We start from the raw sequence: 16,826 nt of genomic DNA, 5'->3' as shown, positions 1-16,826 counted from the left end.
GCTGAAGAAAATGTTAGAGCAAAAGCTTCGAATGGATGTAGCTTGTTCTTTCCAGACTTTCTAGACATTTCTTTTTTCTGGAAAACATTTTTGCAAATATTTTAAAAATTTGGCATTTTATTTCAACATGCACAGAAAGACATTAAGGAGTTATGACAATCTTGTTGGCTCACAGTTGCTTATGACACATCCAGCAGCTTTGGAGCAGCCTTATTACTCATGTGGAGTCCTTTTTTTTACTAGCAAATCCCTTGGCTGTTTTTGGTCTCTGCCAAATTCTGACTGAAATATCTTACTCTTTAAATGGTCCACTGTGTCCAGCAGCTATTCAGTAGCTTTGTCTATCTGCCATGTGGTCGTGAACATTGGATTTTTTTTTAGCCTTTTTTTAGTGAAATCAGCTGAAGTCATGCTAACAGTTTGACATATTAACACAATCAAATTACTGTACTCAAAAAAAGTTGAAAATCACTATATAAGCTGAAGCTGAAGATTTAGATGACAAATCTTTGTTCACCAATAAGATAAATCGCTTTCATACTTCATAGGATCAAAACGTTTATTATATTCATAAGTTAGGTTAAATGCTGCTATATAGTTATAATCATCCAAACTTAAAAAAAATATTAAACAGTATATATTAACACCATTCAAAACACTAATATATTTGATAAAATCCTAGTTTCTCTTACTTACCTTAGATCCCTTTTCTCCTTGTCTGCCTGACTGACCTGCTGGTCCAGCGGGTCCCTGGGAAAAACGAAATTTAAACAATATGAGGATTGTGTAAGCACATATTCGGAAAACAAGTCATTGTAAAACCTGCTAAAAAGCACACGCCAACTGACTTTGTCCCTGAAAGTAAAATGATCCAACATTTGCTAAACACACATCAGTTTCATATACATACTAATTATTTAGCTGAAGCATGCTCTGACCTTGAGTTACGCAGGACCGGGCAACATCAGTGCAAGCAAATTGTCCTACATTCCAAACATACTGAGATAAAAATGCATCAGCATTTTCACCAAACAGCCTCTGGTCAAAACCTTGTAAGTGGGCTGACATTTGCCATTACAACCCATAATCAAATAGACCAAACAAAAGCCACCAGTCCTCAATGTAGGTTACAAGCACTGGCAACTGCGTATGTGCATTAGTGAATGTGTCTCTGACTGTGTGTGGATGCAGGCATGTGTGTGTGTGTGTGTGCACCCGTGCGTATGTGTGCTAATGTAGGCAAGCAGCCACATGCATCAATGAGCACCAAACCTGAGTCAATTTCGAGGAGATATTGGGCAAGAAACTAACGCAGAATTACCTTGGAGAAGGATGAAAAATCATATCGCAAAGTCTATTAATATGGACATGCAACTGGGGTCTAATTTGTTCTCCAGCCTCTGCCACCACCAAACTACCCCTTTGAATACAAATTCTCTGGATAAAAAATGCTTACCAGGCCAACGTTTTTAAAATGCATGCGCATCCATCCGAGCCAGCATTTTAACCCAAGACACAGAATTGCATCTAAAACATCCAAACTACTGCGCCTGATACCTAACGAATAACATTTCTAGCGGTAAAGCACCACCACCACAGGTAGATATAATTTTTGCAACCCTCAATCTCAGATAATGCTGCAATATCTATCCAGTGATCATTTTTCTGTCCAAGAACCCACAGGGCTGTACAACATCTCCACACAAGCACTTTGGTGCTGATAGGACTGAGAAATGAACGTGTTTAAGCCATATCAGACCTTTTGAATCACAATTCATAAGAGTACAGAAAAATGGCACTGAGATATGTTTCTCCCCTGTGACAATATCAGACTGCTCATTTTAAAGCAAAAGTTATTCCTCAAGGTCCATAGATGTATATCTAAATATACCTTTTTTGCCACTAATCTGTGCCAGTGGTGATGCTGGCATTCAATTAGTCCTGACTTGGTGCCTTTTTCAGAACCACCTGACAAATATTATGTAACATTACTATGAAACATTTTGGAAATTTCCATAAAAACAAGTGCAATCTCCTAATCATTGGTATATTTTGTCCTACAGCCCATCTCGTAGGCACTGAGGTCAGTTGTTACAGTTTTGAGGGAGCCAATTTTGTGGTGCCTCAATATTTTTATGCCAAATGCTCTATCATATGAGTTTTGGTGTTTTCTCCGTATCATTATAGGGTCTGTACCTTGCAATATAAAGTGCCTTGTGATTTGGTGCTTTATAAATAAAATTGAATTGGAAATGTGTGGAATCGGTGCTTGATTGGGCATATTCAGTGGCACCACACTGCTGGGAAAAAAACAAACAAAAAACCCCAAAGAAATATTAAAGTGTCCTTCTCTCCTGTCACACTGTGGCAGCTTTTAATATGGTACATTAACAACATGCTTTATTGATAATTGTAAAACATTATTACCGTAATTGAAAGGCATCATAAAAAAGCAGCCCAAGTGAAATGAAATAACCTCAGCTGAAGTCTGGTGTGAATGAAAGGGTGCAGAGTGCCTGAAATTATAGTGACAAGTTCATTTCCTGACATTAGCAGCAGCAGCAGTCCTACTCTTTCACTCTTGCTGCCAGTCAAATTCACAATACGCCAGTACTGTCCTGCAGTATGACTGCTCATGGAAATTACTGGTTATTCTAGGATTTAACTAACGGAACAAATTTCCTGTGAAACCATGGATCAATTAAAGACCCGAGTATATGATCATAAATATGTATCGCCATGCCGTGGGTAGTAAAGTAGCACTAAGCATTAGAGCAGGGCGATATGACCAAAAATATTTATCACGATATACATTTGAAAATTTGCGATAACGATATAACTGACGATATCACTGACACTAGACAAAATACTTTACAACTCCACAACTTTATTAGTGCAAAAACCCCCATCAATGTATTTTCACTTAAACAAGCAGCTGTTTTTTATGTGCATTAAAGTTATATAAAAATGTAACAGTGCAAATTCCTCGCTGACAGTTTAACCAAAAGGCATTTCCAGTGGAAATTGGCCGACATATCCTCAGCATAACCATGTATAATATCCACAAAACTTAAAAAGAGCTTATACACACACAGTACGGTAATATTATGTTGAAGCACAGTACGTATCACTCCGCGAGGCGCCTGCCTATGGTAGCCGCAATGCTCCGACAATCCATCAAGCGGTGCGGGTTCGTAGCTTAGCAAACTCGTACTAAAACATTTGACAGATTTTCGAGCGCGGTGTACATAAAATCGTTTCGAGGTCAGTAAACACAACCAGAATTCATACATAAGGCACACGGGATTATAAGGGACACTGTCGATTTTCAGAAAAATCAAAGGATTGATTTTAAGTGTGCCGTATTTTCCAAACAACACGGTAATAACGACAGCCCGCTATCTGACGGACGAAAGCTAAACCAGTTCCACACCACTGAGGTTGCAGCATTTTTACAAACCAATTCTGGTTCATCCGTTTCATTCAACGATCCACTTTCGCTCTTCTCATTCTCCGTTGCCACCATGTGCGTATGTAAACAAAGGCACTGCGCATGCGCGTTTTACCCATATTCTATCGCGATATTTCATTTTCCTATCGTTGCCCAAAATTACACCGGTATTACCGTGAATGGTATGATATAGCCCAGCCCTACTAAGCATGTTAAGAATGTTGTGAATCTAAAAATGTCTCGAATCAAAGTATCATCGCATGCATCATTTTTGAAATGTACTCACCCTTTTGCCAGGAGGTCCTGGTACTCCAGCTTCACCAGATGGACCTGAAGGGCCCTAAAGTAGAATAGACAGAACACTTAACTCCACTTCATAAAAATGGAGGGTGATGTTACATAATGAGATATCTCTACATCTGTAAAAAGAGATTTTTACAGATGTTACCAGTTTTAAAGGATGGATATGAAACAGAAAGTTTTTTGGTCTCTTTTACACTCACTTCACTGTGTTATTACTAGAGCTTCCTCATTGTAAACTGTATACATTACAGCAGTACGAAATTGAAATTGTTTGTAATAAGCACTATTAGAAATTTGATCTTCATTTTTCCATTACTGTTATTTTTAATGTTAAATTCTAAGAAAGACTACGACTAACTAATGAAAGAGTAAATCCTGGTCTGTTCTCTCACATTTACAGTAATATGATAATGTTGGACTTACTGGCTGTCCAGCCTCTCCATCATCTCCTCTGTCTCCAGGTAAACCATCCAGACCCTAAACAAAATACACAAATGAGCCAGACAAAACACCATTAATCAATTATAGTCCTGAGACACAGCATTATAATATCAAAAAGAATTTTCACAGATAAAAAGAAAAGGTAAAGTTATAATACTGAAATACTGATCATATTTTCTTTGTTTTCGAGTTTACTGACTATCATTAAAAGCCACTAACTCATAACCATAATTATTATGATGCATATACATTAAATTCTGTGATGTTGCAAACATGAAGCCACTGACTGAGGGATAAATGCAGCACTTACAGCAGCACCAGGCTCACCAGGGGGGCCAGGGTCTCCTGGGAAGCCGACAGGACCCTGCAGACAGATCGAGGCATTGAAAAAAGTGAGCTTGCTTCACATATTTGACATTGTGTCAACAACAGCTGTAGCAGAAGAAAGCTCGACTGAGAAATATGACACAATGACGCTGTCGCTGGCAGCTCTAATAGTGCATCAGTCATGGAAGCGTGAGTGTGTTTTTGTGCAGCTGACATACAGGGTTACCCTTGGGACCATCATCTCCAGGGGGTCCACGTGCACCGGCGGGTCCAGCAGCTCCCGGGGGCCCAGTTTCTCCCTTCTCACCCGTCTCTCCTTTCGGGCCCTAAGGAAATAGAAATCAATGTCTTGTCACCATGAAGATCACATAAGAGCCATCCATACTACTTTGACAATAGGATACTAAATATGGAACCAGTCAAATATGTTATTGAAACTGTCACTCCAACTACCATCAAAACTTTCACAAAACTGCCCAGAAGAGGAGAAAACTGAAAAAAACTGTTCAGCCCAACTGACTGAACTTTTGAGCATCTATTTCAAATGAAAATTTCTATTTTATCCAGTAGATGATAAAGCAAATTAGTCCAGCATAGTCTCTGACTCTAGTAATAGCAATCTTTAAGCATTGGCTATGACTCAGAGCAGCAGTTGAAGCGTAATTACAAGCCCAGAATCATTAACTGGTCCAATAGAGCTGAGCAATGCTGGAGCGAATGCCAGCATGGCATCTTTAAAGTTGACCTCATTGTGACGTGCAGCACTGGAGTCTATCTGTCACTGTACACAGCAGCGAGGCAGCAGCCGGATACGTCAATACATCCTGACAGACTCAAGGTGAGGTGTCCCTTGCCTTACAGAAGCAGTGGCTTAGTCTGGATTGATGGCAAAGCTCTGATCTAAGATGTTCGGGATGACTGCTTTGAAAACTATTCCTTTTTTATACCGTAAGAAAGGAAAGCTGAGAGATGTTTGCAGGCAAACACAAGGTGCTGCATCATAGAGCACATTTTATGCATATTATGTAAATGAAATCACCATAAAAATGTCATCAACAAATGTCATACTTTTGTCATAGAACATAAGATATTCAGAATTTTACCCTTATTGCAGCCAAGCCCATGATGGTAGATGAATGACACAATCAAGGGTGGAGCGTAGCAAATATGGCTGAGCTAATTATCTGCTTAAAAGCCCTCAGGTTGCTAGCATATCTACACATTAAACTAGATTAATCAGAGGTAAAAATACTTAGAGGCACCGTAGAACAGCTGACAGCTGAAGTGTCATGTAATTACACAACTTAATTAGGTGTGCTAACCAATATTTATAGGTTGATTGTTAAAACAGTCCCAGTTGCACAAGAATGCAGACTGCTAGACTGTGTGGCAATCTCTGTTTAGATGTGTGTAAGTAGTCAGTTCTCATGGCTTTGATGTTAAAAACGTCGTCTAGATTGAAGCAAGAAAGAGCACTTACGCCGATACCGGGCTCTCCAGGTGGTCCTGGGTTGCCAGCCTCGCCGGTTTCTCCCTGTGATGTTACAGTGATATGTGAATTAGTTTGTGAAAAGTTTACTATCACACTGACATCAAACAGTCCAGCTTCATCAGCTAATTAGCGTATCAACTGACAACTCAGTGTTTTCAGTTTGTGTTTTAATAGCAGTGTCCTTGAGAAGTGGAAAGAGAAACAGCAAATATAACGAACATATTTTGAGGCAAAACTTACCAAAGAAAAAGATCGAATTTCATTTCTAGGAGCTGAAAAAGATATGAGCAATATTTGGTTCTTACCTTTTCACCGACACCTCCCATTGTACCAATACTCCCAGGAGGACCTTGTGCACCCTGCAGATAAATCACAGAGACAGCAGTGAGTACAAGAATCTTATAAAAAGAAATTGTTTAACAAGGTGTAATTTTAAAAAAAAGCTAACTGTAACTGAAGCCTAATAGAGGACAAAGAAAATAAATATCAACTTACACTGGCTCCACCGGAACCCTGAGGACCTCTGGGGCCAGGAGGACCAGGTGGACCCTATCCAAAGGCGAGGAGAGCGTATGTCATTAAAGGGCATTAAAACACGTAGTTTCAAAAAGAGTATGAAGTGAGAGGCTGCACTGAGGTAAAAGCTACTCTCGGAGAATAAACATAGAAAAATATAGAGTTCAAAATAAGGATAAACGGCCCCCTTCAGTGATCACTTCTTCACTCTAAGACATTGTTTTCTTCCTTTATAGTATGTAACTTTAATAATAGCATTGTCGTAGTTGCTGTCTTACTTGTAGATGCAGTAGCAACAACATCAACAGACATGTCAGACCCACTGTTGTAGCTTATCACATTTTTTATTGTGCCTTTCATCTGAAATGATGTCATATCAAAACACAGAAGCCAAACAGGGAGGAGCAGCCTGCTGAACAGTGTCAGACACAGACAGGGAGAGAAAAAACTAAGCTGCTCTGCATCTGTGTTTATCGTCTGTAAGTGCTGGTGTGAGATTATGCCATTAAAACAACCCTTCATGCAAAAGCTTGTTTGTTCTGACTCTTAAAAGAGCAAACAAATAATACGTGATAAAACACGACGCAAAACACAGTGCACAGAAACAGACCACACGCAAATTTAAATATTTGGAATGCTTATGTTCGGTTCTTTTACATCTGCTATACAGCTGGTGGAGCCGCCAGACACAGCTACAAGCCAAAACTTCTAAACAATCAGCACAATTTCTCACTTCACTGGCTTATACGTGAAAACAATGCGAAAGAGAGCTGCACTCACCATTGGTCCGACGTCTCCATTCTCTCCCTTCTCACCAGGAGGGCCGGGCAAACCCTGGAAAGCAGACAAATTTTTCAAAACTCAGAGAAAAGGTCATGCGAGGCAGCACTCGAGACAAAACTGCACATTAGAAAATCCACTAACGTAAAGACACATACAATTTTGCTGCTCATTAACAGGTAGTTTCAGATGATGTGTATTGAATAGTGGGGTTGTAGTGTGCAACGCAATGGAGAATGCATTAATACAAGCAGAACCCCAGCGAGTAAACACACAATTAGTCAAAAAGGACACCTATTGTAATTAAAGGGTATTGGAGGCTTGGGTATAATCAGCCTGTGTAAATTGCAGGGTGGAAACGCCATCCATCTACGTCCACAGCAAAGTGGAAACAAAGGGGACAGCCCAGGCGATGCGTATTATCCAGTCCTGGGATTCAATCATGCTTGACTGAAACAATATGAATACACCTTGGGAAGGTGGATCTATAACAGAAATGAAGAAGCTCTCACTTGCTGTTGTAGCTTATTGTGTATTGGCATAATTATGGATATTATGCGTTGTGTTGGTTTAACTCCGGTGATGGAGCATGCATAATCATAAGGTGGGTGGAAAGCAGCGGTAATGATAAGTTACTCTAAAATGAAAATGACATGCATATCGATCACTGCAAAAACATACGTGTAGTTTCAGTCCATTTTGTTGATTTACTGTACCTTTGTGATGACAGGAAAGGCTTATTTATTAGAGAGCGTGACTGGGATATAGACATGGTAATAAAGCATAAGGGTTGTACAAATGGGAAAATAAATCAAGCATCAAACAATTTCATGTCTAATGCTTTGAAGTGACAGGCGTCGATCAATATCGGACTTTCAGGCTTGTTTCTAAACTGTATATTCGAACGGATATAAAAATAGGTGCACGGATTGAATTAGCAAGCATCATTCAAACACATGTAATCAATAAATATTTACTTATGACTGCCATTTCCTTTTATTTTCCACACTAGCCTTGAGCTATGAGCACACTCTGGTGTAATCAAATCTGATATTTACTCTCCTCTGTGTTCCTATCTTAACCTCTTAATGTGAAGATTTCTTCCGCTCAGTGAGGACTCCAATATTCCACGGCAAACATGGCCCCAAATGATGGAGGGCTTTCAGACTGGAGCCATTCATTCCCCATAGTCAAAAATCATTAATGCTACAGATAATTGCATTGAAGAGCTGAGCTCGCAGCAGCTGCTGCCATCTATTGAAGGGCAGCTTAGCCAAACATAATTAAAAGAGTTGAGATCGAGTGCATTATGCCCAATTAAAAGCCAATTGCACTTAATAACAACGTTATCTGGCCCTATTGACCAGCAGGGTTTTGCTCTAATTTCATCCTCGGTGAGTCCTTGGATAATTGACTTTGAGATATTCTGAAGTGTGCCGTTTCTTTATTCATTGCCACCAAAGCAAGTTTCCAAAACTTCGGTTCACTGGGTTAAATGAGCAAACGCTTGACCCCTTCGCTCTCCCTTTGACTCTGTGGAGTTCTGAGTAAGGGAGAACTGAATAGAGCAGTGCAGCAGAAACATGAACACTCTTGAGCTTACAAACTCTCAGTTATGTATGGGGCAAACTTCTTCACTTTTAAGTTTACTTGTTATGGTAAAATGTAATTGGCCACAAACAGCATTGGCTTCATCTACAGCTACAACACTAACAAGACCAAGTTTTTTTTAAAAAACAGATTTTAATGCAAAACAACCAATAATGAAGGATTACTATATCCTTGATTACTATACTATTTCAGGTATATTTGTATGATGTTTTATAGGTGATGTGCTGATATTTTTACCTGCTATTTTGCTATAAGGGCTTATAACCGTGGTGCTGTTTGTGAGATTTGCTGTTGGTAATTTAATAAATAATAAGCGCATATTCGGAGACGAATGCCTTCAAAATGCTCAGGTTTGTTATGTTTTTCTCGCAGTGTTTAGTTATAACTAGCTTGATGGTTCCCTTAAAGTTTTCCACTAAGAAGATAAGGTAACCTTAATGCTAACCTTCTGAATAAACCTAATTAGCCTAAACTAAACTATCCATATGTGCAATATCCAAATAGATTGAGCTAACATTAATCACTTCTGATCATATCAAACCAAATAAGGCTGCAAATTGTTGGTTTTTGCTTTAAAATTATAATAGAAGTAGACATAGGTAAATGTGCATGGAGGTGGGACCAAACACTGGAGGTCACTTATTGACAAAAGCCCTAAAATATTACTATTACTACATCATGTATAAGTATATTTAATATGTAAGTCCAGTGTTATAAAGCAATTTTGAGCTACACCAGTCATTTGTAAGGTCACTTGTTATATATCCAAAACAAGAAGTGTGTCAGTTCTATTGTATATATCAGGGATATCAAACTCATTTTACATTGTGGGCCACATATTGGCTACTTTCATCTTAAGCGGGCCAGACCAGAGACACTACATAATAAAAGTTCTGGTAGTTCATTGCCCAGGGTGTCCCATAATTATAAAATATAAAGTTTACACAAAGTCAGTGAGAACTGTTTTTTTTTTCTCTAGGAACCCACTGCAAAAATCATACATACTGCCCAATGAGCTGGACTGGTTTCTCTTTGCTGGGCTGCATCTGTCCCCGAGTCTTATGTTTAACACCTGGTCTAAGTCCTGGTTTGTACAACACCCTGACATTCTCATTAAAAGCAAGTTGCTGCCCTTTTTTTTCTGAATCTTCTAAGGACTGAATATTGTATCTTTACTGTAATATGCCCATTAAAAGACATCTGCAAAAGATAAATGGATTTACCGTACATTGATTTAAATACTTGGTCAAATACCACAGCAGCTGGTCTCTTACTGAGACCTGAGAGTACTAGAGGGGAGCGGTTTACTGCATAATAATAATGTAGTCTGAGTGGAAAAACCAATGGCAGTCTCTCCTCCGCCATTAATGTTGCGGCAAAATGCCAAATGCAAAAATGTTCACAATGGTGATGGATTTTTTAGCACAGTCTATGCTAAGAAAAGTCCTTGAAGGGGAAAAAGCATTATTTGCCCAGGAGCAATACAAAGTGCTATTAGGAGTCAAGGCTGCATTAATAAATTATGCTTTGTTTTGATGTAATGTAAATGATGTAAGGAGAGATGAAATGTTGTCGGTTTTAGGGGTGTGGAGGAAGTCATTCTGCTGTGGATGGCTTTGACAAAGGGAAAGAAATGAACATACCTATGAGGCACTGCTCAACGTGACCTGGTCGTCATGCGTTTGGAGAACTAGAGTTAGAGAGTCAAAATATGGATATGAAAGTTTCAGATTTCCTCAGATTTTGGGAATTACCTGCAGTCCAATGGGTCCGGGTAAACCTGGGAATCCTCTTGGTCCTTCATCTCCTTTCTGGCCAAACATACCCTGCTGTCCTCTTGGTCCAGCTTCACCATCACTGCCCTGTGAGAGGTTAAAGTGCAAGACATGCAAACACCTTTACTCTCACTCCCACTGACCAAGTGCAATTCTACAATCACTAACTGGGATTTTTTTTTCTCATTCTTCTTAATCAATTTCAAGGTTACAGAGTATATCCAAGCTCAGACAGGAGAGGGTGGGTCGATGCGCACATTCAATCACAGATTAGGATGGACAGTTACAGTACTTGAATGGTTTTCTGAAGGACATTTTACTGCAGTTTTATCAATCCATCAATGCTGAGAACCAACATGGTTTTGCCCATGGTTCTTGGAGTGGCTAGAATGCACCCATGACAGGTCAACGGTCTATCTCACTTCACTCACAGATTATTTAAAATGTACAGTCAACCAACATGTGGAAGTTTGATTGTTTTGTTTTTCAGAGGACTGTGTGAGGAAGAAAATTAAACTTGCGACAGGAATGGACCAGAGAGAGACAACAGTTCTAAACACTGATACATTGTGCTGCTGGTCTACCAGGGGAAACGGCAGCCATCCTACCAAAGCTTCTCATCAGGGAATGCAGGATGGAGTACAGTATAGCCAAAGGGTTATGGAAAACAGTGTATGTGAAAGATGCTGACTTCATCTGTGAAGCCAGAGGTGCACGGAGCTACGGAGGATGGAAATAGGAGACTGTGGGGAAAGAGTGAAGTGCTGACAGACTGGGAGTTTTCAGTTCAAACGCATGTCAGCACTTGAAAGTGCTTGAGGAGCTCTTACTGAGCCCTGGGACATGTAGGAAGCTTCAGGCTATGGTACTGAATGCAGAACAGTTTAGAAGGAAATGTTAGGTGATTACAAGGAGGTGGACTAAAGTTTAAAGCGACTTCAAGAATAAAAAAGAGTCACAAATCTAACTGTCTGAACATCTCCTCGGGGAGACTAGAAAAGAATTGTGTCTCTATGTCGAGTGCTTGACCTCAACTGCTACATAATTTGTTATTCATTGTAACACTGCATGCACAGCCTGCAACCTCCGTATATGTGTTGGCACCATCCTTGCCCTTGAAACAGAGCAACAGAGGCTTTTGCAGGAAGAAACTATCCGGACCTGCCAAAACAGATAGAAAACGCAATAACAGCTCACCATCTAAGTATGAAGCTTACTTCTTGTGTTACGCGAAAACACTCCAACACTGGTGAATTTCTTATGTCAATTGATCATGAGCAATGAAACAAATGGCAATTTTTGGGTATAATTGTAATTAATACAAGTATAAAAACAAGTATAAACCTTTACTGAACACTACACTATGTTTAAACTCTGCACTTTTCCTACCAGTTAAGCAGAAATACTGGGCTGTAAAAAAACAATGGTCAGTAGATATAAGTTCTGCAGGGACACATGAACTACTGTCCATCATTTACCTTGGATTGGCCTGCATCTAGTCTTAATTAGTTAGTATATAAATAAAGTTTTATTTGAAGTGTAATTTATGAAAAGAAAAGCAAAAGCTAACTATGAACTGTAACAGTATGTTTAGCATACTTACATACTGCTCTCTGAATTAAAGATCTCAGTCAGAAACAACTTGAAATTTTCAGTTCACACTAAAGTCCTAATTAGAAAAATGCTTTGGTAGGACTTTAATCAGCACAAGTCGGTGCATAATTACGTGCTCTAAAACTGCTAGCTGAGAGCATTTATATTTTTAAGACTCCATACTAATTTTTGCATAGATCTATTTAAATGTAAAAAGTGTAGCTGGTGTAACTGAATGAGATATTATTCAGCATAGTTACTTGTATTGTGGTTGTGCTTAGATCTGCAGGCACCAAACGCATGCTCGGGGAGGTATAATTTATGACATACCTGAAATGGATCTCGCAAAATTTATGTTTAGATTGTTCATGAAATAAATCTAAGTGGCTCTTGTGGGGTTTTTGTTTGCCTTACATTATGTTAGAAATAAGCTTTTTCATATCTTAAAAATGTGTTGTCCTCTGAAAAGTGACATTTTCAAGATTGCTCTTGTCAACTTCATTTTTTTGTCTTTTTATAAGCCGCTGCTAAACAAGAGCACATTTGTAGGACAGGATGTTCACCACATCCTGATGAAGATCAATACTGCCTTGCCATAGACTGTTTGATTACGAATGCTTGACCTCAGTTGCATCTTGAAGACAACAGCACCGGTGACTGAGCTGCTGTAAATCTTGTTAAGCCTTAGCAGAGAAGGAAATTGGATCGTTCATTTTCCCGGCATACACCAGCATTTTTCCAGGATTGAGAAGTGGGGTACATAGTGTAGCCACAAGTGATAACAGCATTCAGACATGCAATAATAAAAACAGAGCAGATGATGTTGAAACTACACAGCACGAGTCAGGACTCAGTTATGAAGATATGAATACACATGAGCAGACTGACTCACCAGGACAAACAACTGTTAAATAATTTGTTATGCAGCTCGGGAGCACTACCTGCTCACGGCAATCCGTCTCACCAGGTCTATTCTAGCCCCCACAGAGCCCTGCAGATGCTGGATTTGTGCTAGAATGGTTGTTAAGGCCTGATAATTTACAGCAATGAGCTGTTAGTTGCCCTCGGGCCATCAGCTATTGTAGAAACAGGACTTTCCCTGTTGTGTTAATGAGATGGAAGAGTAGAGGATGTTCTGCACCGTACAAGGCAGTATTTTCAGCTAGTCCTGGTGCCATAGAACCTAATGTAGGGAAATGATTGGCGCACTGACTGGCACGTTATTGCTGCGTGTAAGCCTGTTTTGTAAGCGCAAGGTCACAAGTGTAATGCTTTGCATGAGTTTCCAGGATAACAAATACCAAATTTGTAACTGCATTTTAGTTAATGGGTGATAAAAGCTGTCTTTTATGAAAAAGTCTTTTTTGGTACTCTGATACTAATTCAGTACCTCAACTAAAAGTTCTAATTAAAAGGAAATTTGTGCAGCATTACAATGATAAAAGGATGGGGAATTTTAAAATGAACAGGGAGTGCAGCCAAAGGCTTTTGGACTGCAGACGCAAGAGTAAAAAAGCAATAGTGCTTGCATAATATGGCCCTGACCTGCCTGAACAGTTGTTAATTTCTGTCCATCTGAGAAATGAAATATTGTTTATTTAAACCAAGGGTCTCCAAGCAAGCACAATTATGGCTCAAGTGTCCAGTTTTTAAATATATCTAAACACTTAAACAACCCATTTAACTGATTATCATACAATCAGCAAGAAATGGCTAAGCAAAAACCTGCATAGAGTAACTTTTGCTCATATCAGAGTGTGGCTGATGATGAATCAATAAAAAGGTGTCGTCCTTCAAAACGAGACACGATTCAATGGCACGTCATTATTGGACTGCAGGTCTGGAGATAACAAGTTTCAGCCGGCAGCCTTTTGGTCTTATTACACCCTCCCTGTCTTCATGGGGCCTTGTTTTGGAAAAAAATGTTTTTAAAATCTGATTTCCCATTTCACTGTTCTTACCCAGAAGCCAGTATGGTAATGAAGAGACGACATTAAGAAGACAGCACTTACGTTTGTAGGCATCACAAATGATGGAAAGAAAGTCTTTAAAAATTCAGGAAAGGTGAAATAAAGGTTGGAAAGTTTTGTGAAAACAGAAAGCAATATTCGGAGTGGATTTTTGTACAATATAAATGGGTATTCATTAACTCTTTTAAAGTTTTAGGATTACATTCTTATCAGTGTATGAAAATACCTCAGAGAATAAACTTTGACATTAGATGGTCAGAGGATGAGATACTCACAGCTGGACCAGGAGCTCCAACTACACCCTGGAGACCCGTTGGGCCTGGTGGACCCTACAAACAGGAGGAAGCTGATTATTAAGATGTACATGATAGACACGCCATCTGAATTGAGCAATGAAATATAGGGCAGTTGCATGCTAAACCTGATCTCCATCACACACTGTCTACCTGGAAGAATGCCATTCGTACCGGCAAGAAAAATCTAATTCAATCTTGAATGTATTTGAAGTGATGCGTGTGAGGACAAACAAAAGTCAACTGAAAAAATACAAGCGTTTAAGATGAGGACAGAACACGCTGCAATTCTTATTACAAACTAAGTAACCATTTTGTAAACATAGCGTCACTTCAGTTAGTATTTTATATGCTGTAGACTTTTAAGGGCAAAATAAGAAACATTTTCTAGTAATCTAGCCCTTTTGTTCTACTCAATTAAGTGGTGAAATCAGCATTTTTGGTCATTTAACATGAATTGTAATAAAACTCACTGCTTTAAATGAATCTGTGATATAAAACTTCATCAAAAGAGAGCGAGAGGGAAAAAAAAGACTCACAAGTTCACCCTTGTCTCCTTTGCTTCCCTTCTGTCCAGGTCCACCAACTTCTCCCTGCAGTGTAACAAGCACATACAGACAAAGCAGAGCTCAAATCTCTCTCCTCGATGTTTAGTCAAAGTCTAATATCTTAAAGTGTCACCTTTACCATGATTAGGCAGTAAATATTTCTCAAGAGATTCTAATTTGATTGGCCCACAAAGACCTTGGGTGAGTGTTTGTAATTAATTGATTGGCTCCCTGTCTAACCCCATTGGCTCTATGATTGACAAAATGCTGTGGCAGAAGACGTGACTGGGATTGAAGAGGGTGTCATGGTTACAAATGTAAAAATGCAAATTTCTGGTTCAGTGTATCAAGTGTGGATGCGGGATTTGCTGGCCTCGGGGTACACAGGATGTGTAAACAACTGGCTATTTCAGTACATGGATTTGTTTGTCTATTTGCATTTAAGAAGGTTTCTAAAGCCGTTAGTGTGTGCTTATTTTGTTTACTTAATGTAAGATTCTATCGGGAGTAATTGCTGTCATAACAAGCTTGCGGTTAAGTATAGTTAAAAAAAAATAAAAATAAATATAGTCCTGTGAAAAGATTTAATAGCTTGTAGTAGCACCTTTAGCAGGAATAACTTCAAATATTCATTTTCTGTGTGACTTTATCAGTCTCTCACATTGTTTTGGAGGAACTGTGTCTCTCCTTTCTTTACAAACTTGCTTCAGTTCACTGATTTTTCTGAGCATTCATTTATGCGCAGTTTTCTTAAGGTTACATTTCAGGCTGAGGTCTGGACTTTGACTGTGCCACTGTAACAATTTGATTTTTTTCCTTTTTCAGCCATTCTGTGGAGATTTTCTGCTGTGCTTGGGATCATTGCCCTGCTGCATGACCCACTTTTGGCCAAGTTTTAGCTGTCGGACAGATGGCCTCACATTGACACTAGAATACTTTAGAATAAAGAGGAGTTCATAGTTGAAGCAGACAGCTTTCGTTGAAGTTATAAAATAATGTTTTTTTTTTCATTTCTCTGTTTTTATCTTTAACCAAGAACTTAAAAGCTTTTGTTTTTAACAAATAAAACATTATGACTCCCTGTGGCAAACATAAAAATCAATCAACTCTAGGTTTTAAGGTATTAAAACTTTGCTCCACCTTGTCACCATCTTCACCAGGGGGACCCTGTGGACCAGCTGGACCAGGAAGACCAATAGGACCTTGAATGCCATCACGGCCAGCAGGACCCATGGGACCTTTCTCTCCCTAAAACATCATTTGCACAATATTGTAAAATCTTGACATATCGAACTTAAATAGGTATTTCACCAAGTGAAAGTGAGAAAACAACTCACAGGACCCCCTTTTTCTCCAGCAGGGCCAGGTGGTCCTTGGGGACCATTACGTCCTGTGGGACCAATGGGACCTCCAGAGCCAGCAGGACCTCTCTCTCCAGGAGAACCCTGTGAACAAACACTCATCAGTCACTGCTGTCTTACTCAAAAACGCAATTTGCTACAGTAAAGCTAAGAAACAGCTAAGCCAAAAGGAAGTGTGCTTTGTCTAAACTAAATCTTAAAAAGTGTAAATTGATTAGAAAGTCTGCCTAGAAAGAAAATTCTGGTATTTTAAACCTCGAGGCACACTTTCATGTCTAAAGTATCAACGAGAACAATACTTGAAATCTGTCTCTTATTGAGCAAAAAACACAGTGCTTTTGACTGGATTGGCTCAATATAAGACG

General features: G+C 39.2%; 1 protein-coding gene across 2 annotated transcripts in view; it reads right to left on the bottom strand.

The window, feature by feature from the left end:
* col11a1b (collagen, type XI, alpha 1b) overlaps positions 1-16,826 on the bottom strand; it is an 81,261-nt gene that overhangs the window by 7,302 nt on the left and 57,133 nt on the right. For both annotated transcript variants that reach the window (XM_019348258.2, XM_003448470.5), the window contains 14 exons: positions 16,438-16,545; positions 16,241-16,348; positions 15,092-15,145; positions 14,535-14,588; positions 10,676-10,783; positions 7,311-7,364; positions 6,510-6,563; positions 6,320-6,373; positions 6,003-6,056; positions 4,741-4,848; positions 4,506-4,559; positions 4,178-4,231; positions 3,738-3,791; positions 697-750 (listed from right to left, as the gene is read on the bottom strand). In XM_019348258.2, coding sequence (XP_019203803.1) covers positions 697-750; positions 3,738-3,791; positions 4,178-4,231; positions 4,506-4,559; positions 4,741-4,848; positions 6,003-6,056; positions 6,320-6,373; positions 6,510-6,563; positions 7,311-7,364; positions 10,676-10,783; positions 14,535-14,588; positions 15,092-15,145; positions 16,241-16,348; positions 16,438-16,545 — 972 coding nt within the window. The remainder of the gene's footprint in view (positions 1-696; positions 751-3,737; positions 3,792-4,177; positions 4,232-4,505; positions 4,560-4,740; positions 4,849-6,002; positions 6,057-6,319; positions 6,374-6,509; positions 6,564-7,310; positions 7,365-10,675; positions 10,784-14,534; positions 14,589-15,091; positions 15,146-16,240; positions 16,349-16,437; positions 16,546-16,826) is intronic.

This window comes from Oreochromis niloticus, linkage group LG18 (assembly GCF_001858045.2).
Source record: "Oreochromis niloticus isolate F11D_XX linkage group LG18, O_niloticus_UMD_NMBU, whole genome shotgun sequence".
In the NCBI taxonomy this organism is placed as follows: domain Eukaryota; kingdom Metazoa; phylum Chordata; class Actinopteri; order Cichliformes; family Cichlidae; genus Oreochromis; species Oreochromis niloticus.
This window is presented reverse-complemented; position numbering and strand designations above follow the sequence as displayed.